The sequence below is a fragment of the Heterodontus francisci genome, chromosome 2, assembly GCF_036365525.1.
Source record: "Heterodontus francisci isolate sHetFra1 chromosome 2, sHetFra1.hap1, whole genome shotgun sequence".
Classification (NCBI taxonomy): domain Eukaryota; kingdom Metazoa; phylum Chordata; class Chondrichthyes; order Heterodontiformes; family Heterodontidae; genus Heterodontus; species Heterodontus francisci.
Window position 1 is genome coordinate 225,334,684 of NC_090372.1, and position 22,660 is coordinate 225,357,343.

The following is a 22,660-nucleotide window of genomic DNA, read 5'->3' on the forward strand; positions in this document are numbered from 1 at the left end:
CCCCACTCCCACACTGATAATCGTACTTCCCCCTCTCTAACCCCATTCCCCCCACTCCCACACTGATAATCTTACCTCCCCCGCACTGACCCCATTTCCCCCACTCCCACTATGCCCCCCACTCCCACACTGATAATCTTATCTCCCCCTCTCTAACCCCATTCCCCCCACTCCCACACTGATAATCTTACCTGCCCCGCTCTAACCCCATGCCCCCCACTCCCGCACTGACCCCATTCCACACACTCACGCTCTGACCCCATTCCTCCCACTCCCACACTGATAATCTTACCTCCCCCGCACTGACCCCATTCCCCCCACTCCCATACTGATAATCTTACCTGCCCCTCTCTAACCCCATTCTCCCTACTGCCGCACCGACCGCATCCCCCCCACTCCCACACTGATAATCTTACCTTCCCCTCTCTAAACCCATTCCCCCCACTCCCATACTGACAATCTTACCTCCCCCTCTCTAACCCCATTCCCCCCACTCCCATACTGACAATCTTACCTCCCCCTCTCTAACCCCATTCCCCCCACTCCCATACTGACAATCTTACCTCCCCCTCTCTAACCCCATTCCCCCCACTCCCATACTGACAATCTTACCTCCCCCTCTCTAACCCCATTCCCCCCACTCCCATACTGACAATCTTACCTCCCCCTCTCTAACCCCATTCCTCCCCACTCCCACACTCATAATCTTACCTCCCCCTCTCTAACCCCATTCCCCCCACTCCCACACTGATAATCTTACCTCCCCCTCTCTAACCCCATTCCCCCCACTCCCACACTGATAATCTTACCTCCCCCTCTCTAACCCCATTCCCCCCCCACTCCCACACTGATAATCTTACCTCCCCCTCTCTAACCCCATTCCCCCCACTCCCACACTGATAATCTTACCTCCCCCTCTCTAACCCCATTCCCCCCACTCCCACACTGATAATCCTACCTCCCCCGCACTGACCCCATTTCCCCCACTCCCACACTGATAATCGTACTTCCCCCTCTCTAACCCCATTCCCCCCACTCCCACACTGATAATCTTACCTCCCCCGCACTGACCCCATTTCCCCCACTCCCACTATGCCCCCCACTCCCACACTGATAATCTTATCTCCCCCTCTCTAACCCCATTCCCCCCACTCCCACACTGATAATCTTACCTGCCCCGCTCTAACCCCATGCCCCCCACTCCCGCACTGACCCCATTCCACACACTCACGCTCTGACCCCATTCCTCCCACTCCCACACTGATAATCTTACCTCCCCCGCACTGACCCCATTCCCCCCACTCCCATACTGATAATCTTACCTGCCCCTCTCTAACCCCATTCTCCCTACTGCCGCACCGACCGCATCCCCCCCACTCCCACACTGATAATCTTACCTTCCCCTCTCTAAACCCATTCCCCCCACTCCCATACTGACAATCTTACCTCCCCCTCTCTAACCCCATTCCCCCCACTCCCATACTGACAATCTTACCTCCCCCTCTCTAACCCCATTCCCCCCACTCCCATACTGACAATCTTACCTCCCCCTCTCTAACCCCATTCCCCCCACTCCCATACTGACAATCTTACCTCCCCCTCTCTAACCCCATTCCCCCCACTCCCATACTGACAATCTTACCTCCCCCTCTCTAACCCCATTCCCCCCACTCCCACACTCATAATCTTACCTCCCCCTCTCTAACCCCATTCCCCCCACTCCCGCACTGACCCCATTCCTCCCCACTCCCACACTCATAATCTTACCTCTCCCGCTCACAAGTGTGCCGATACATTTCCCTGATGGTGATCCGAAGGCGAGGCTGGAGATTGTGGAATGACATCAGGAGGCAATGTTATCTTAATTCATTCACATTTTAATTTATTTTGGTATTTAAATTGTGGTCCCATCACCGAGCAGCAGGGGGCAACCATGAGTCCTCGCCACTACTGGTACTAACAGGTCGGGCCCTCCCAGGGTCACGGTGAGTTGTGGTTCTCTCCACAGCAACCACCACCACCCCACGAAACCTGACATCGGGGTGTTGGCAAAAATTCGGAATCATAAATTCTTAGTCATTTCAGGCACAGAAAATGGCTTTTCGGCCCATCAAGTGCATGCCAGCTCTCTGCAGAGCTATGCTGTCACTCCCTGGTTCAATTCCAATAGTTCTGGAAGTCAATTTCAGAATCACGGAATAATACTGTGCAGAAGAGGCCCTTCGGCCCATCGAGTCTGCACCGATGCATTAAAGACACGATTTCTCTCAGGTGACCATCCAACATCCTCTTGAAGTCATTGATCGTCTCCACTTCCACCATCCTCGTGGGCAGTCTGTTCCAGATCATTACCACCCACTGTGTAAAAAGTGCTTCCTCATATTCCTTCTGCATCTCTTGCCCAGAACTTTCTATCTGTGCTGCCTAGTCCTTGTACCATGTGTTAATGGGAACTGTTTTTCCTTCTCTAACTTATCTAAGCCTGTCATAATCTTGTATACTTCGAGTAAATTTCCCTTCAGTCTCTTTTGCTCTGAGCAGAACAACCCAAGCTTTTCCAACCTAACCTTGGAACGAAAATCCCTCATCCCTGAACCATTCTGGTAAATCTCCTCTGTATTCTCTCAAGCACCCTCACATCCTTCCTGAATGTGGTGACCAGAACGGGACACAATACTCCAGTTGGGGCCTAACCAGAGCTTTATAAAGGTTCAGCATAACCTCCCTGCTTTTGTATTCAATGCCTCTATTTATAAAGCCAAAGACAACATACATTTTATGAACAAATAGTACTGAAGACCTGTGCTCCAGAACTAGCTGCGTCCCTAGTCAAGCTGTTCCAGTACAGCTACAACACTGGCATCTACCCTGCAATGTGGAAAATTGCCCAGGTATGTCCTGTACACAAAAAGCAGGACAAGTCCAACCCGCCCAATTACCACCCCATCAGTCTCCTCTCAATCATCAGTAAAGTGATGGAATGTGTCATCAACAGTGCCATCAAGCGGCACTTGCTGAGCAATAACCTGCTCAGTGATGTTCAGTTTGGGTTCCGCCAGGGCCACTCAGCTCCTGACCTCATTACAGCCTTGGTTCAAATATGGACAGAAGTGCTGAACTCAAGAGGTGAGGTGAGAGTTACTGCCCTTGACATCAAGGCAGCATTTGACCGAATATGGCGTCAAGGAGCCCCAGCAAAACTGAGGTCAATGGGAATCAGGGGGAAAACTCTCTGGTGATTGCAGTCATACTTAGCGCAAAGGAAGGTGGTTGTGGTCGTTGGAGATCAATCCCCTGAGATCCAGGACATCACTGCAGGAGTTCCTCAGGGTAGTGTCCTAGGCCCAGCCATCTTCAGCTGATTCATCAATGGCCTTCCTTCAATCATAAGGTCAGAAATGGGGATGTTCACTGATGATTGCACAAGATTCACTACCATTTGTGACTCCTCAGATACTGAAGCAGTCCGTGTAGAAATGCAGCAAGACCTAGACAATATCCAGGCTTGGGTTGATATACAGTCATAGAGTTGTACAGCATAGAAACAGGCCCTTTGGCCCACCGCGTCCATGCCGACCATAATGCCTATCTATACTAAACCCACCTGCCTGCATTAATTCCATATCCCTCTATGCCTTGCTCATTCAAGTACCTGTCCAGATGCCTCTTAAATGTCGCTACTGTTCCTGCCTCCACCACCTCCTCAGGCAGCTCATTCCAGATACCCACTATCCTTTGTGTGAAAAATTTACCCCTTTGATCCCCTTTAAACCTCCTCCCTCTCACCTTAAATCAATGCCCTCTAGTTTTAGTCACCCCGACCATGGGAAACAGACTCTGGCTGTCTACCCTATCTATGCCTCATAATTTTATATACCTTTATCATGTCCCCTCTCAGCCTCCTTCGCACCAGGGAAAACAGACCCAGCCTATCCAATCTCTCTTTATAACTCAAGCCCTCCAAACCAGGCAACATCCTTGTGAATCTTTTCTGCACCCTCCCTCGCTTAATCACATCTTTCCTGTAGTGCAGCGACCAGAACTGCACACAGTACTCCAAATGCGACCTAACCAACGTTATGTATAACTGCAACATGACGTCCCAACTCTTGTACTCAATGCCTCGGCTGATGAAGGCAAGCATGCCATACGCCTTCTTCACCACCCTGTCTACCTGTGTTGCCACTTTCAGGGAACTATGTACTTGCACCCCAAGGTCTCTCTGCTCAACAACACTCCCCAGGGCCCTGCCATTCACTGTATATGTCCTGCCCTGGTTTAGCTTCCCAAAATGCATCACTTCACACTTGTTTGCGTTAAATTCCATTTGTCACTCCCTTGCCCACTTTCCCAGTTGATCTATATCCTGTTGTAACCTTAGACAACCTTCTTCACTGTCCACTATACCACCAATTTTGGTGTCATCTGCAAACTTAGTAATCATGCCCCTTACATTCACATCCAAGTTATTAATATATATGACAAACAACAGAGGGCCCACTGGTCACTGGCCTCCGATCTGAAAAACAACCCTCCACGACCACCCTCTGCCTCCTATCACCAAGCCAATTTTGTATCCAATTTGCCAGCTCACCCTGGATCCCATGTGTTCGAACCTTCTGGACCAGCCTACCATGCGGGACCTTGTCAAAGGTCTTGCTAAAGTCCATGCAGACAACGTCCATCGCCCTGCCCTCGTCAATCCTCTTGGTCACCTCCTCAAAAAACTCAATCAAATTCGTGACACATGATTTCCCACGCACAAAGCCATGCTGACTATCCCTAATCAGACCTTGCCTTTCCAAATGCATATAAATCCTGTCTCTCAGAATCCCTTCCAATAACTTTCCCACCACTGATGTAAGGCTCACCGGCCTGTAGTTCCCTGGCTTATCCCTGCTGCCCTTCTTAAATAAAGGCACAACATTAGCTATCCTCCAGTCTTCCGGTACCTCACCCGTGGCTAACAATGATGCAACAATCTCTGCCAGGGCCCCAGCAATCTCCTCCCTTGCTTCCCATAGCATCCTAGGATACACCTGGTCAGGCCCTGGGGATTTATTCACCTTAATGCGCTTCAAAACCTCCAACACCTCCTCCTTTGTAATGTTGATATGCTCCAGGATATCGCTGTTCCCTCCCTTGAACTCACTAGCTTCCATGACCTTCTCCACGGTAAATACAGACGAGAAGTATTCATTTAAGACCTCGCCCATTTCCCGTGGCTCCACACATAGATTACCACGCTGATCCTTAAGGGGACCTACTCTCTCCTTAGCTACCCTTTTACTCTTAATATACTTATAGAATCTTTTAGGATTCTCCTTTATCTTATCTGCCAGGGAAATCTCATGGCCCCTTTTCGCCCTCCTAATTTCCTTCTTAAGTGTACTCCTACATCCCCTATACTCCTCGAGGGACTCGTTCGATCCCAGCTGCCTATACCTGACATATGCTTCCTTCTTTGTCCTGACCAGACCCTCAATATCCCTCGTCAACCAAGGTTCCCTAAACTTGCCAGCCTTGCCCTTCCATCTAACAGGAACATGCCGGCCCCGAACTCTTCCTATCTCACTTTTAAAAGCCTCCCACTTGCCAGACGTCCCTTTACCTGTAAACAGCCTCTTCCATTCAACTTTTGAGAGTTCCTGTCTGATGCCATCGAAATTAGCCTTCCCCCAATTTAGGACTTCAACCTGAAGACCAGTCCTATTCTTTTCCATAACTATCTTGAAGCTAATAGAGTTATGGTTACTGGTCCCAAAGTGCTCCCCCACTGAAACATCAACCACCTGCCCAGCCTCATTTCCTAAGAGGAGGTCGAGTGTAGCCCCTTTTCTAGTAGGGCCATCCGCATACTGCTTCAGAAAACTACACTGGACACACTTAACAAATTCTTCCCCATCTGATCCCTTAGCACTAAGGCAGTCCCAGTCAATATTAGGGAAGTTAAAATCACCTACTATTACAACCCTATAATTCCTACACCTATCTGTGATTTCCCTACCTATATGCTCCTCCACTTCTCTCTGACTATTGGGGGGCCTATAGTATAATCCCATCAAAGTGATCACCCCTTTCTTATTTCTAAGTTCTACCCATATGGCCTCGCTGGACATTCCCCCCGGGATATCCTCTCTAAGTACTGCTGTGATGTCCTCCCTAATCAATAGTGCAACTCCCCCTCCTCTCTTACCTCCACCTCTGTCACGCTGGAAGGATTGATACCCCGGAACATTGAGCTGCCAGTCCTGCCCATCCCTCAACCACGTTTCCGTAATAGCTATAATATCACAATCCCATGCATCGATCCATGCTCTGAGTTCATCTGCCTTACCTGTAAGGCTTCTTGCATTAAAGTCAATGCAGTTTAGCCTACCATACCTTCCACGCTCCCTGTCCTGCCCCTGCACGGCCTGCCTACTGGACTTGCTTGCTTTAACCTCTACATTTGCCTCAACTATCTCATCGGAGAGACTACTACTTTGGGTCCCACCCCCCTGCCAGACTAGTTTAAACCCTCCCGAGTAGTACTAGCAAACCTCCCCGCAAGGATATTGGTTCCCTTCCAGTTTAGATGCAACCCGTCCTTCTTGTACAGGTCACCTCTGCACCAGAAGAGATCCCAATGATCCAAATAGCTGAAGCCCTCCCCCCTACACCAGCTCTTCAGCCACGCATTCATTTGCCTTATCCTCTTATTCCTACCCCCACTAGCACATGGCACAGGGAGTAATCCTGAGATTACAACCCTGGAGGTCCTGCTTTTTAACCTTCTGCCTAACTCCCTATATTCACTTTGCTGGACCTCCTCTCTCTTCCTGCCTATGCCGTTAGTACCAATATGGACCACGACCTCTGGCTGCTCACCCTCCCCTTTCAGAATGTCCTGCAGCCGCTCAGAGACATCCTTGACCCTAGCACCAGGGAGGCAACATACCATCCTGGAGTCTCGTTTGTGGCCACAGAAACACCTATCTGCACCCCTTACGATATGTGGCAAGTAAGATTCATGCCACACAAGTGCCAAGAAATGACCGTCTCCAACAAGAGAGAATCTAACCATCTCCCCTTGACATTCAATGGCATTACCATCGCTGAATCCCCCACTATCAACATTCTGGGGGTTACCATTGACCAGAAATTGAACTGGAGTAGCCATATAAATACCGTGGCTACAAGAGCAGGTCAGAGGCTAGGAATCCTGAGGTGAGTAACTCACTACCTGACTCCCCAAAGCCTGTCCACCATCTATAAGGCACAAGTCAGGGGTGTGATGGAATACTCTCTACTTGCCTGGATGGGTGCAGCTCCAACAACACTCAAGAAGCTCAACACCATCCAGAACAAAGCAGCCTTGATTGGCTCCCCATCTACAAACTCCCTCCACCACCGACGCACAGTGGCAGCAGTGTGTACCATCTACAAGATGCACTGCAGCAATGCACCAAGACTCCTTAGACAGCACCTTCCAAACCCGCGACCTCTACCAACTAGAAGGACAAGGGCAGCAGATACATGGGAACACCACCACCTGCAAGTTCCCCTCCAAGTCACACACCATCCTGACTTGGAACTATATCACCGTTCCTTCACTGTCGCTGGGTCAAAATCCTGGAACCCCCTTCCTAACAGCACTGTGGGTGTACCTACCCCACATGGATTGCAGCGGTTCAAGAAGGCAGCTCACCACCACCTTCTCAAGGGCAATTAGGGATGGGCAATAAATGCTGGTCTGGCCAGCGATGCCCACACCCTGTGAATGAATAAAAAAAACTCTCTGAATTTGTCCTGCCACCTTCAAAGATCGATGCACATGCACCCCCAGATCCCTCTGTTCCTCCACACTCTTTACAACTGTGCCATTAATTATATATTGCCTCTCCCTATTCCTTCTACCAAGATGCATCACCTCACACTTGTCAGTATTAAATTCCATCTGCTACCTCTCTGCCCATTCTGTTAGCCTATCCTGTTACAGGAGGTTTATATTATCCTCACTATTTGCCACACCTCCAAGTTTGTTGTCATTGGCAAACTTTGAGATTCTACTCTGTATCCCAAGATCCAAATCATTTATATTTAGCAAAAAAAGCAGTGGTCCCAGCACCGACCCTTGGGGATCACCACTGTCTACCATCTTCCAGTCTGAAAAGTAACCATTTACCATGACTGAATGTTTTCTATCCTTAAGCCAATTGTTTTTCTAATTGGACCCTGACTAAAGGCTGGCTCAGGTCTGCAAATGAAACCCAACCCGAGCCCAACAGAACATCATCCGACCTGAGCCCAATCCGGACAGATTCCTTTCACTTTTTCCCATGCCCGACCAACCATCAGTTAACCTCGCTTCTGTTTTTCACTTCTTTGCTTATCTGCAGAAGCTTAAAAGAATTGTAACAAAAGAACCTTTCAAGTCCAAAAAGTAAGTTAACATTGGAGCCAACTACCGGAGGTGGTGATAGAGTGTGTCCGACCCGTCCCAAACTGACCCGAGCCCAAATGCTGGACCCGGAAGAGCGATCCGACCCGAACCCGATACATGTCATCGGGTCCAGTTGGGTTCTGGGTGGGTAGCTTCGCTCTAACACAGACCTTCCTATTCCATGGACCTCTATTTTGTTATCAGCCTTCTATGTGTTACTTTTCAAATGCTTTCTGAAAATCCATATAAACAACATCCACTGCATTCCCTTCATCAACCTTCTCTGTTACTTCATCAAAGATTTCAATTCAATTAGTCAAGTATGATCTGCCTTTTACAAATCCCTGCTGGCTCTCCTTAATTAACTCAAATCTCTCCAAGTGTCTCTTCATTTTTTTCTCTGATTGTTCTTTGCGAAACCTTACCCACCACTGATGTTCATAGAATCATGATACAGTGCAGCAGGAGGCCATTTGGCCCATCATCACAATGCTGGTTCTTTGAAAGAGCTATGCAATTAGTCACATGACCCCCCCCCCCCCACCCCCCCGCTCTTTCCCCATTGATCTCAAAATGTTTCCTTTTCCAGTATTTATCCAATTCCCTTTTGAAAGTTATTATTGAATCTGCTTCCACTGCCCTTTCAGGCAGCACGTTCCAGATCACAACAACTCACTGTGTAAAAACAGATTTCCTCATTTAGTCTCTGGTTCTTTAGTCAATTACCTTCAATGTTAGACAGGAAAGCTTTTGTCAAAGTTCAGTAGAAAGTAAAGTTTTAAATAACTTTGCTGATTTCAGGAAATCTGGCTGCGACCATTCGCGCTACCCAGTCCAGTCTCAGTGATTTTCTCGGAGATGCTGCCAATGCCATTGATGGGAATAACAACACGGATCGCAATGTGGGATCATGCAGCCGCACAAAAGTGGAAAATTCCCCTTGGTTCAAAGTTGACCTGTTCTACCATTATAAAGTCTATACTGTACGAATCACCATCAGCAGCGCTGGAGGTTGCTTGAAAAATGCAGAAATCCGCATTGGAGATTCAGAGACCAACAATAGCAACGACAATCCAATGTAACGTACAAACCTCCTGTAACGTACAAACCTCCTGTAACGTACAAACCTCCTGTAATGTACAAACCCATGTAACGTACAAACCTCCTGTAACGTACAAGCCGCCTGTAATGTACAAACCCATGTAACGTACAAACCTCCTGTAACATACAACCCCTACAACATACATACCTCCTTTCACACACAAACCCCTGCTAGGGACAAACCCCCTCAAATGTACAAAACCTCCTTTCACGTACAAACCCCCCGTAATGTACAAACTCCCCGGAATGTACAAACTCCTGTAACTTACAAACCTCCTGTAATGTGCAAACCCTTGTAATGTACAAACTCCCCGGAATGTACAAACCCCCGTAACGTACAAACTCCCGTAATGTACAAACTCCTGTAACTTACAAACCCATGTAATGTCCACACTCCCTGTAACGTATAAACCGCCTGTAAAATAAAAGCCCCCTGTAATGTGCAAACCCCCTGTAACGTGCAAGCCCCCTTTAATGTACAAAAGCCTTGTAACGTACAAACCCCTGTAACTTCATACGCCCATAATGTACAAACCCCGTGAAACGTACAAAACCCTGTAACGTACAAAACCCTGTAACGTACAAAGCGCATGTAATGTACAAACCCCCTGCAAAGTGCAAATCTCCTGTAATGCAGAAACCTCCTGTAACTACATACTCCCGTAATATACAAAACCTCAATAATGTTCAAACCCCCTTTTAGGTGAAAACCCCATGTAACATACAAACCTCCTGTAACGTCAAAACTCCTATAACGTACAAACCCCCTCAGACTACATACTCCCATAATGTTCAAACCCCCTGAAACGTACAAACCCCTGAAAGGTAAAAACCCCCTGAAACTACATACTCCCATAATGTTCAAACCCCCGTAATGTACAAATCCCTGAAAGGTAAAAACCCCCTGAAACTACATACTCCCATAATGTTCAAACCCCCGTAATGTACAAACCCCCTGAAAGGTAAAAACCCCCTGAAACTACATACTCCCATAATGTTCAAACCCCCGTAACGTACAAACTAAATGTAAAATAAAAGCCCCCTGTAACGTACAAACCCCCTGAAACGTACAAATCACCTGAAATGCACAAACCCCTGCAACGTAAAAAAAACCCTGTAACGTACAAACCCCCTGTAACTACATACTCCCATAATGTTCAAACCCCCTGAAACGTACAAACCCCTGAAAGGTAAAAACCCCCTGAAACTACATACTCCCATAATGTTCAAACCCCCGTAATGTACAAACCTCCTGGAACGTACAAACCCCCTGAAACGTACAAACCCCCGTAAGATACAAACCTCCTGTTACGTACAAACCCCCGTGTAATGTACAAACCCGCGTGTAGCGTACAAACGTCCTGTAACGCACAAACCCCTGTAACTTCAGACCCCCATAATGTACAAAACCTCAATAATGTTCAAACCCCCTGAAACGTACAAACCCCCGTGTAACGTACAAACCCCCGTGTAATGTACAAACCCCACGTAACGAACAAAACCCTGTAACGTACAAACCCCCTGAAACTACATACCCCCATAATGTACAAAACCTCTATAATGTTCAAACCCCTGTAACATACAAACCCCCCGTAATGTACAAACCGCCTAGAAGGTTCAAACCCCGTGTAACGTACAAACCCCCTGTAACGTACAAACCCCCTGTAACGCGCAAACCTCCTATATCATGCATACCCCCTGTAACGTACAAACCCCCTGTAACGTACAAACCCCCTGTAACACGCAAACCCCCTGTAACACGCAAACCCCCTGTAACGTGCATACCCCCTGTAATGTACAAACCCCCTGTAACACACAAACACCCTTTAATGTACAAACCCCCTGTAACGTACAAACCCCGTGTAACGTACAAACCTCCTGTACCGTGCATACCTCCTGTAAGGTACAAACCCCCGTAAGGTACAAACCCCTGTGTAACGTACAAACCCCTGTGTAACGCACAAACCCCCTGTAACGCACAAACCCCCTGTAACGCACAAACCCCCTGTAACGCACAAAGCCCGTGTAACGTACAAACCCCGTGTAACGCACAAACCCCCTACAACATACAAACACCCTGTAACTACCTACCCCCATAATGTGCGAAACCTCTATAACATTCAGAACCCGAGAACATACAAACCCCGAAAACGTACAAACCCCCGTGTAACGTATAAACCCCTGTAACGTACAAACCCCTGTAACATGCAAATGCTTTGTCACGTACAAACCCCGTGGAACGTACAAACCCCCTGTAACGTGCAAACGCTTTGTAACGTACAAACCCCCTGTAACGTGCAATCCCACTGAAACATATAAACCTCTGTAACGTACAAACCCCTGTAACATGCAAATGCTTTGTAATGTACAAACCCTGTGAAACGTTCAAACCCCCTGTAACGTGCAAACCCCTTGTAATGTACAAACCACTGTAACATGCAAATGCTTTGTAACGTACAAAACCCCTGTAGCGTACAAACCCCCTGTAACGTACAGACCCCCTGTAATGTGCAAACCCCCTGTAACGTACTAACCCCCTGTAACGTACAAATCCCCTGTAATGTGCAAACCCCCTGTAATGTAAAAAAACGCTGTAATATACAAAACCACCTGTAAAGTACAAACCACTCATGTACAAATCCCCTGTAAAGTACAAAACCTCTGTAATTTACAAACCCCCTGTAACATGCAAACCCCCTGTAACGTACTAACCCCCTGTAACGTGCAAACCCCCTGTAAAGTACAAACCCCCTGAAACGTACAAATCACCTGAAATGCACAATCCCCTGATACGTAAAAAAAACGCTGTAATGTACAAAACTACCTGTAAAGTACAAACCTCTCATGGACAAATCCCCTGCAAAGTACAAAACGTCTGTAATTTACAAATCCCCTGAAACGTGCAAACCCACTAAAATGTATAAACCCCCTGAAACGTACAAACCCCTGTAATGTACAAACCCCTGCAATGTACAAACCCCTGTAACGTACAAACCCCCTGTAACGTGCAAACCGCTGTAACGTACAAACCCCCTGTAACGTACAAATCCCCTGTAACGTACAAACCCCTGTAATGTACAAACCCCTGTAACGTACAAACCCCCTGTAACGTGCAAACCGCTGTAACGTACAAACCCCCTGTAACGTACAAATCCCCTGTAACGTACAAACCCCTGTAATGTACAAACCCCTGTAACGTACAAACCCCCTGTAACGTGCAAACCGCTGTAACGTACAAACCCCCTGTAACGTACAAACCCCCTGTAACGTACAAATCCCCTGTAACGTGCAAACCGCTGTAACATACAAACCCCCTGGAATGTACAAATCCCCTGTAACGTACAAACCCCTGTAATGTACAAACCCCTGTAACGTACAAACCCCCTGTAACGTGCAAACCGCTGTAACGTACAAACCCCCTGTAACGTACAAACCCCCTGTAACGTACAAATCCCCTGTAATGTACAAATCCCCTGTAACGTTCAAACCCCTGTAATGTACAAACCCCTGTAACGTACAAACCCCTGTAATGTACAAACCCCTGTAACGGACAAACCCCCTGTAACGTGCAAACCCCCTGTAACGTGCAAACCCCTGTAATGTACAAACCCCCTGTAACGTACAAACCCCCTGTAACGTACAAACCCCTGTAATGTACAAACCCCTGTAACGTACAAACCCCCTGTAACGTGCAAACCGCTGTAACGTACAAACCCCCTGTAACGTACAAACCCCCTGTAACGTACAAATCCCCTGTAACGTGCAAACCGCTGTAACGTACAAACCCCCTGGAATGTACAAATCCCCTGTAACGTACAAACCCCTGTAATGTACAAACCCCTGTAACGTACAAACCCCCTGTAACGTGCAAACCGCTGTAACGTACAAACCCCCTGTAACGTACAAACCCCCTGTAACGTACAAATCCCCTGTAACGTACAAATCCCCTGTAACGTTCAAACCCCTGTAATGTACAAACCCCTGTAACGTACAAACCCCTGTAATGTACAAACCCCTGTAACGGACAAACCCCCTGTAACGTGCAAACCCCTGTAATGTACAAACCCCCTGTAACGTACAAACCCCCTGTAACGTACAAACCCCTGTAATGTACAAACCCCTGTAACGTACAAACCCCCTGTAACGTGCAAACCGCTGTAATGTACAAACCCCTGTAATGTACAAACCCCCTGTAACATACAAACCCCCTGAAACTACATACCCCCATAATGTACAAAACATCTATAATGTTCAAACCCCCGTGTAACGTACAAACCCCCCGTAATGTACAAACCCCCAAGAAGGTTCAAACCCCCTAGAAGGTACAAACTCCGTGGAACGAAAAAAACCCTGTAACGTACAACCCCCTGTAACGTACACCCCCTGTAATGTGCAAACCCACTGAAATGTATAAACCCCTATAACATGCAAACGCTTTGTATCGTACAAACCCCTGTAACGTGCAAACCGCTGTAATGTGCAAACGCTCTGTAACGTACAAACCCCCTGTAACGTGCAAACCCCCTGTAACGTGAAAACCCCCTGTAACGTGCAAACACTCTGTAACGTACAAACCCCCTGTAACGTGCAAAACCCTGTAATGTACAAACCCCTGTAATGTACAAACCCCTGTAACGTAAAAACCCCCTGAAACGTACAAACCCCTGTAACGTGCAAACGCTCTGTAACGTGCAAACCCCTGTAACGTGCAAACGGTCTGTAACGTACAAACCCCTGTAACATGCAAACGCTTTGTAACGTACAAATCCCCTGTAACGTGCAAACCCCTGTAACGTGCAAACGCTCTGTAACGTACAAACCCCTGTAACGTACAAACCCCTGTAACGTGCAAACGCTCTGTAACGTGCAAACCCCTGTAACATGCAAACCCCTGTAACGTGCAAACCCCTGTAACGTACAAACGCTCTGTAACGTACAAACCCCTGTAACGTGCAAACCCCTGTAACGTGCAAATGCCTGTAACATGCAAACCCCTGCAATGTACAAACCCCTGTAACGTAAAAACCCCTGTAACGTACAAACCCCTATAACGTGCAAACCCCCTGAAACGTACAAACCCCCCGTAACGTGCAAACCCCTGTAACGTACAAACCCCCTGAAACGTACAAACCCCCTGTAACGTGCAAACCCCTGTAACGTACAAACCCCCTGTAACGTGCAAACGCTCTGTAACGTACAAACCCCCTGTAACGTGCAAACGCTCTGTAACGTACAAACCCCCGTAACGTGCAAACGCTCTGTAACGTACAAAACCCCGTAACGTGCAAACGCTTTGTAACGTACAAACCCCCTGTAACGTGCAAACCCCTGTAACGTGCAAACGCTCTGTAACGTACAAACCCCCTGTAACATACAAACCCCCTGAAACGTACAAACCCCCTGTAACGTGCAAACCCCCGTAACGTGCAAACCCCTGTAACATACAAACCCCCTGAAACGTACAAACCCCCGTAACGTGCAAACGCTCTGTAACGTACAAACCCCTGTAACATGCAAACGCTTTGTAACGTACAAACCCCCTGTAACGTGCAAACCCCTGTAATGTACAAACCCCCTGAAACGTACAAACCCCCTGTAACGTGCAAACCCCTGTAACGTGCAAACCCCTGTAACGTACAAACCCCCTGTTACGTACAAACCCCCTGTAACGTACAAACCCCCTGTTACGTACAAACCCCCTGTAACGTACAAACCCCCTGTTACGTACAAACCCCCTGTAACGTGCAAACCCCTGTATCGTACAAATCACCTGAAATGCACAATCCCCTGTAACGTAAAAAAACCCTGTAAAGTACAAACCTCTCATGTACAAATCCCCTGTAAAGTACAAAACCTCCTGTAACGCACAAACCTCCTGTAACTACATGCCCCCATAATGTAAAAAACCTCCAAAATGTTCAAACCCGTGTAACATACAAATCCCTGTGTAACGTGCAAACCCACTGAAACGTATAAACCCCCTGAAACCTACTAACCCCCTGTAACGTACAAACCTCCTGTAACGTACAACCCCCTGTTACGGACAAAGCCCGTGTAACGTACAAACCCCCATGTAACGTACAAACCCCCATAACGTACAAACCCACCGTAACGTACAAACCGCCTCGAAGGTTCAAACCCCCTAGAAGGTACAAAACCCTGCAACATACAAAACCCTGTAACATACAAAACCCTGTAGCGTACAAAGCGCATGTAACGTACAAACCCCCTGCAAAGTGCAAATCCCCTGTAACGTACAAACCCCCTGTACGGTACAAACCCCCGGTACGGTACAAGTCCCCCGTAACGCACAAACCTCCTGTAACGCACAAACCTCCTGAAACGTACAAATCCCCGTAACATACAAATCCCCTGTAACGCACAAACCTCCTGTAACGAACAAACCCTCTGTAACGAACAAACCCTCTGTAACGAACAAACCATCTGTAACGAACAAACCCCCTGTGACACACAAACTCCCTGTAACGAAAATATCCCCTGTAAGGTACAAATCCCCTTGTAAGGTACAAACCCCCTGTAACGTACAAACCCCCGTGTAACGTACAAATCCCTGTAACGTCATATAGTCATCATGTACAAACTCCGTGTAACGTACAAAACCCTGTAACGTACAAAACCCTGTAACGTACAAAGCGCATGTAACGTACAAACCCCCTGCAAAGTGCAAATTCCTTGTAACGTTCAAAACCCTGTACGGTACAAACCCCCTGTAACGTACAAATCTCCTGTAACGTACAAATCTCCTGCAATGCACAAACCCCCTGTAACGTACAAACCCCCTGTAACTACATACCCCCATAATGTGCAAAACCTCTATAACGTTCAGACCCCTAGAACGTACAAAGCACATGTAATGTACAAAACCCCTGCAAAGTGCAAATCCCTTGAAAACGTACAAAACCCTGTACGGTACAAAACCCTGTACGGTACAAACCCCCTGTAACGCACAAACCCGTGTAACATACAAATCCCTGTGTTACGTGCAAACCCACTGAAACGTATAAACCCCCTGAAACGTGCAAACGCTTTGTCACGTACAAATCTCCTGAAACGTACAAACACCGTGTAACGTACAAACCCCGTGTAACGCACAAACCCCCTAGAATGTACAAACCTCCTGTTACGTACAAACCCCTGTAACTTCATACACCCATCATGTACAAACCCCGTGTAACATACAAAACCCTTTAACGTACTAAACCCTGTAGCGTACAAAGCGCATGTAACGTACAAACCCCGTGTAACGTACAAAGCGCATGTAACGTACAAACCCCCGTAACGTACAAACCCCCGTAATGTACAAACCTCCTGTAACGTACAAACCCCGTGTAACGTACAAATGCCCTGTAACGTACAAACCTCCTGTAACGTACAAATCACCTGTAACATACAAACCCCGTGTAACGTACAAACGCCCTGTAACGCACAAACCTCCTGTAACGAATAAACCCCCTAGAACGTACAAACCCCTAGAACGTACAAACTTCCTGTAACTACATACCACCATCATGTACAAAACTTCTAAAATGTTCAAACCCCCTGTAACGTACAAATCCCCCTAAACGTACAAACTCCCTGAAACGTACAAACCTCCTGTTACGTACAAACCCCGTGTAATGTACAAACCCCTGTAATGTCATACAGTCATCATGTACATACCCCGTGTAACGTACAAAACCCTTTAACGTACAAAGCGCATGTAACGTACAAACCCCCTGCAAAGTGCAAATCCCTTGTAACGTACAAAACCCTGTACGGTACAAACCCCCTACAACGTACAAACCCCCTGTAACTACATACCCCCATAATGTGCAAAACCTCTATAACGTTCAGACCCCTAGAATGTACAAGCCCCCTGTAATGTACAAATCACCTGAAATGCACAATCCCCTGTAACGTAAAAAAAACCCTGTAATGTACAAATCCCCTGTAAAGGACAAAACCTCTGTAACATACAAACCCCGTGTAACGTACAAACCTCCTGTAACTACATACCCCCATAATGTACAAAACCTCTAAAATGTTCAAACCCCCGTAACGTACAAATCCCCCAAAACATACAAACCCCCTGAAACGTACAAACTCCCGTAAGGTACAAACGTCCTGTTACGTACAAACCCCTGTAACGCCATGCACTCATCATGTACAAACCCTATGTAACGTACAAAACCTTTTAACGTACAAAACTCTGGAACGTACAAAACCCTGTAACGTACAAAACCCTGTAACGTACAAAGCACATGTAACGTACAAAGCCCCTGCAAAGTGCAAATCCCTTGTAACGTACAAAACTTTGTACGGTACATACCCCCTGTAACGCACAAACCCCCTGTAACGCACAAACCCCCTGTAACGCACAAACCCCCTGTATCGCACAAACCCCCTGTAACGTACAAACCCCCTGTAACGTACAAACCCCCTATAACACAAAAACCCCCTGTAACGCACAAACCCCCTGTAACGCACAAACCCCCTGTAACGCACAAACCCCCTGTATCGCACAAACCCCGTGTAACGCACAAACCCCCTGTAACGCACAAACCCCCTGTATCGCACAAACCCCGTGTAACGTACAAATCTCCTGCAATGCACAAACCCCCTGTAACGTACAAACCCCCTGTAACGCACAAACCCCCTGTAACGTACAAACCCCCTGTAACGCACAAACCCCCTATAACACAAAAACCCCGTGTAACGTACAAATACCCGTGTAACGTACAAACCTCCTGTAATACACAAACCCCCTACAACGTACAAACCCCCGTAACTACATACCTGCATAATGTGCAAAACCTCTATAACGTTCAGACCCCTAGAACGTACAAACCCCCTGCAAAGTGCAAATACCCTGTAATGCACAAACCTCCTGTAACTTCATACCCCCATAATGTACAAAACCTCTAAAATGTTCAAACCCCCTGTAACGTACAAATCACCTGAAATGCACAATCCCCTGTAACGTAAAAAAAACCCTGTAATGTACAAACCACTCATGTACAAATCCCCTGTAAAGTACAAAACCTCTGTAATGTACAAATCCCCCGTAACGTACAAACCCCGTGTAATGTACAAACCACTCATGTACAAATCCCCTGTAAAGTACAAAACCTCTGTAATGTACAAACCCCCTGTAACGTACAAACCCCCGTAAGTTACAAATTCCCTAGAAGGTACAAACCCCGAAAAGGGACAAACCTCCTGTAACTACATACCCCCATAATGTACAAAACCTCTAAAATGTTCAAACCCCCTGTAACGTACAAACCCCAGTGTAACGTACAAACCCCAGTGTAACGTACATATCCTCCGAAACGTACAAACCCCAGTGTAACGTACATATCCTCCGAAACGTACAAAACCCAGTGTAACGTACAAACCCCTGTAACGCCATACACTCATTATGTACAAACCCCGTGTGATGTACAAAACCCTGTAATGTACAAAACCCTGTAACGTACAAAGCGCATGTAAAGTACAAACCCCCTGCAAAGTACAAACCCCCTGCAAAGTGCAAATCCCTTGTAATGTACAAAACTCTGTACGGTACAAACCCCCTGTAATGCATAAACCCCCTGTAATGCACAAACCCCCTGTAAGGCACAAACCCTCTGTAACGCACAAACCCTCTGTAATGCACAAACCCCCTGTAACGCACAAACCCCCTGTAATGCACAAACCCTCTGTAACACACAAACCCCCTGTAACGCACAAACCCCCTGTAACGCACAAACCCCCTGTAATGCACAAACCCCCTGTAACGCACAAACCCCCTACAACGTACAAACCCCCGTAACTACACACCTGCATAATGTGCAAAACCTCTATAACGTTCAGACCCCTGTAATGTACAAACCCCCTGCAAAGTGCAAATACTCTGTAATGCACAAACCTCCTGTAACGTGCTCACCTCATGTAACGTCATACCCCCATAATGTACAAAACCTTAAAAATGTTCAAAGCCCCTGTAACATACAAACCCCCGTAAGTTACAAACTCTCTAGAAGGTACAAACCCCCGAAAAGGTACAAACCTCCTGTAACGTGCAAACACTCTGTAACGTACAAATCCCCTGAAACGTACAAACCTACTGTAACTTCATACACCCATCATGTACAAACCCCGTGTAATGTACAAACCCTGTAATGTACAAACCCCCTGCAAAGTGCAAATCCCTTGTCACGTACAAACCCCCTGTAAGGTACAAACCCCCGAGAAGGTACAACCCCCCAAGTTGGTACAAACCCCGTACAACGTACAAACCCCCTGTAATGTACAAACCCCCGAGAAGGTACAACCCCCCAAGTTGGTACAAACCCCGTACAACGTACAAACCCCCTGTAATGTACAAACCCCCGAGAAGGTACAACCCCCCAAGTTGGTACAAACCCCGTACAACGTACAAACCCCCTGTAATGTACAAACCCCCGAGAAGGTACAACCCCCCAAGTTGGTACAAACCCCGTACAACGTACAAACCCCCTGTAATGTACAAACCCCCGAGAAGGTACAACCCCCCAAGTTGGTACAAACCCCGTACAACGTACAAACCCCCTGTAATGTACAAACCCCCGAGAAGGTACAACCCCCCAAGTTGGTACAAACCCCGTACAACGTACAAACCCCCTGTAATGTACAAACCCCTGTAACTTCATACCCCATAATGTACAAAACCTCAATAACATTCAAACCCCCGAGAAGGTACAAACCTCCTGTAACGTACAAACCCTGTGTAACATACAAACCCGTGTAACGTACAAAGCCCCTGTAACCTGAAAAGCCCCTGTAACATAAAAACCCCCTGAAATGTACAAATCACCAGAAATGTACAAACCCCTTTAACGTAAAAAAACCCTGTAATGTACAAACCCCTGTAACTTCACACACCCATACTGTACAAAACCCCTGTTATGTACAAAACCCTGTAACGTACAAAGCGCATGTAACGTACAAACCCCCTGCAAAGTGCAAATCCCCTGTAACGTATAAAACCCTGTACAGTGCAAACCCCCTGTAATGCACAAACCCCCTGTAACGAACAAATCCCCCATAACGAACAAATCCCCCATAACGAACAAATCCCCTGTAATGTACAAACCCCCTGTACGGTACAAACCCCCTGTAATGCACAAACCCCCTGTAATGTACAAACCCCCTGTAATGTACAAACCCCCTGTAATGTACAAACTCCCTGTACGGTACAAATCCCCTGTAATGTACAAACCCCCTGCAAAGTGCAAATCCCCTGTAACGTATAAAACCCTGTACGGTGCAAACCCCCTGTAATGCACAAACCCCCTGTAACGAACAAACCCCCCATAACGAACAAATCCCCCATAACGAACAAACCCCCTGTAACGCACAAACCCCCCATAACGAACAAATCCCCCATAACGAACAAACCCCCTGTAACGCACAAACCCCCCATAACGAACAAACCCCCTGTAACGCACAAACCCCCTGTAACACACAAACCACCTGTAACGTACAAACCCCCTGTAATGTACAAACCCCCTGTAACGAACAAACCCCCCATAACGTACAAACCCCCCGTAACGAACAAACCCCCCATAACGAACAAACCCCCTGTAACGCACAAACCCCCTGTAACACACAAACCACCTGTAACGTACAAACCCCCTGTAATGTACAAATCCCCTGTAATGCACAAACCACCTGTAATGTACAAACCCCCCCCATAATGTACAAACCCCCTGTAACGTACAAACCCCCTGTACGCTACAAACCCCCTGTAACGCACAAACCACCTGTAATGTACAAACCCCCCCCCCCATAATGTACAAACTCCCTGTAACATACAAACCCCTTGGAATGTACAATCCTCCTGTAATGTACAAACCCCCTGTACGCTACAAACCCCCTGTAACGCACAAACCACCTGTAATGTACAAACCCCCCCATAATGTACAAACCCCCTGTAACGTACAAACCCCTTGTAATGTACAATCCTCCTGTAACGCACAAACCCCCTGTACGGTACAAACCCCCTTGTAACGTACAAACCCCTTGTAACGTACAAACCCCCTGTAATGTACAAACCCCCTGTAACGCACAAACCCCCTGTAATGTACAAACCCCCCCCCCATAATGTACAAACCCTCTGTAACGTACAAACCCCTTGTAACGTACAAACCCCCTGGAACATACAAACCCCCTGTAATGTACAAACCCCCGAGAAGGTACAACCCCCCAAGTTGGTACAAACCCCGTACAACGTACAAACCCCCTGAAACGTACAAACCCCTGTAACTTCATACCCCATAATGTACAAAACCTCAATAACATTCAAACCCCCGAGAAGGTACAAACCTCCTGTAACGTACAAACCCCTGTGTAACGTACAAACCCTGTGTAACATACAAACCCGTGTAACGTACAAACCCGTGTAACGTACAAAGCCCCTGTAACCTGAAAAGCCCCTGTAACATAAAAACCCCCTGAAATGTACAAATCACCAGAAATGTACAAACCCCTTTAACGTAAAAAAACCCTGTAATGTACAAACCCCTGTAACTTAACACACCCATACTGTACAAAACCCCTGTTATGTACAAAACCCTGTAACGTACAAAGCGCATGTAACGTACAAACCCCCTGCAAAGTGCAAATCCCCTGTAACGTATAAAACCCTGTACAGTGCAAACCCCCTGTAATGCACAAACCCCCTGTAACGAACAAATCCCCCATAACGAAAAAATCCCCCATAACGTACAAACCCCCTGTAATGTACAAACCCCCTGTACGGTACAAATCCCCTGTAACGTACAAACCCCCTGCAAAGTGCAAATCCCCTGTAACGTATAAAACCCTGTACGGTGCAAACCCCCTGTAATGCACAAACCCCCTGTAACGAACAAACCCCCCATAACGAACAAACCCCCCATAACGAACAAACCCCCTGTAACGCACAAACCCCCTGTAACACACAAACCACCTGTAACGTACAAACCCCCTGTAATGTACAAACCCCCTGTAATGCACAAACCACCTGTAATGTACAAACCCCCCCCCCCATAATGTACAAACCCCCTGTAACGTACAAACCCCCTGTACGCTACAAACCCCCTGTAACGCACAAACCACCTGTAATGTACA

The 22,660-nt window shown here is 47.2% G+C and overlaps 1 protein-coding gene across 1 annotated transcript in view; it reads left to right on the plus strand.

Moving 5' to 3' along the window:
- LOC137351761 (fucolectin-1-like) overlaps positions 1-22,660 on the plus strand; it is a 110,713-nt gene that overhangs the window by 83,252 nt on the left and 4,801 nt on the right. Inside the window, exon 2 of the mRNA XM_068016569.1 lies at positions 9,227-9,503. Within this exon, the coding sequence (XP_067872670.1) occupies positions 9,227-9,503 (277 nt within the window). The remainder of the gene's footprint in view (positions 1-9,226; positions 9,504-22,660) is intronic.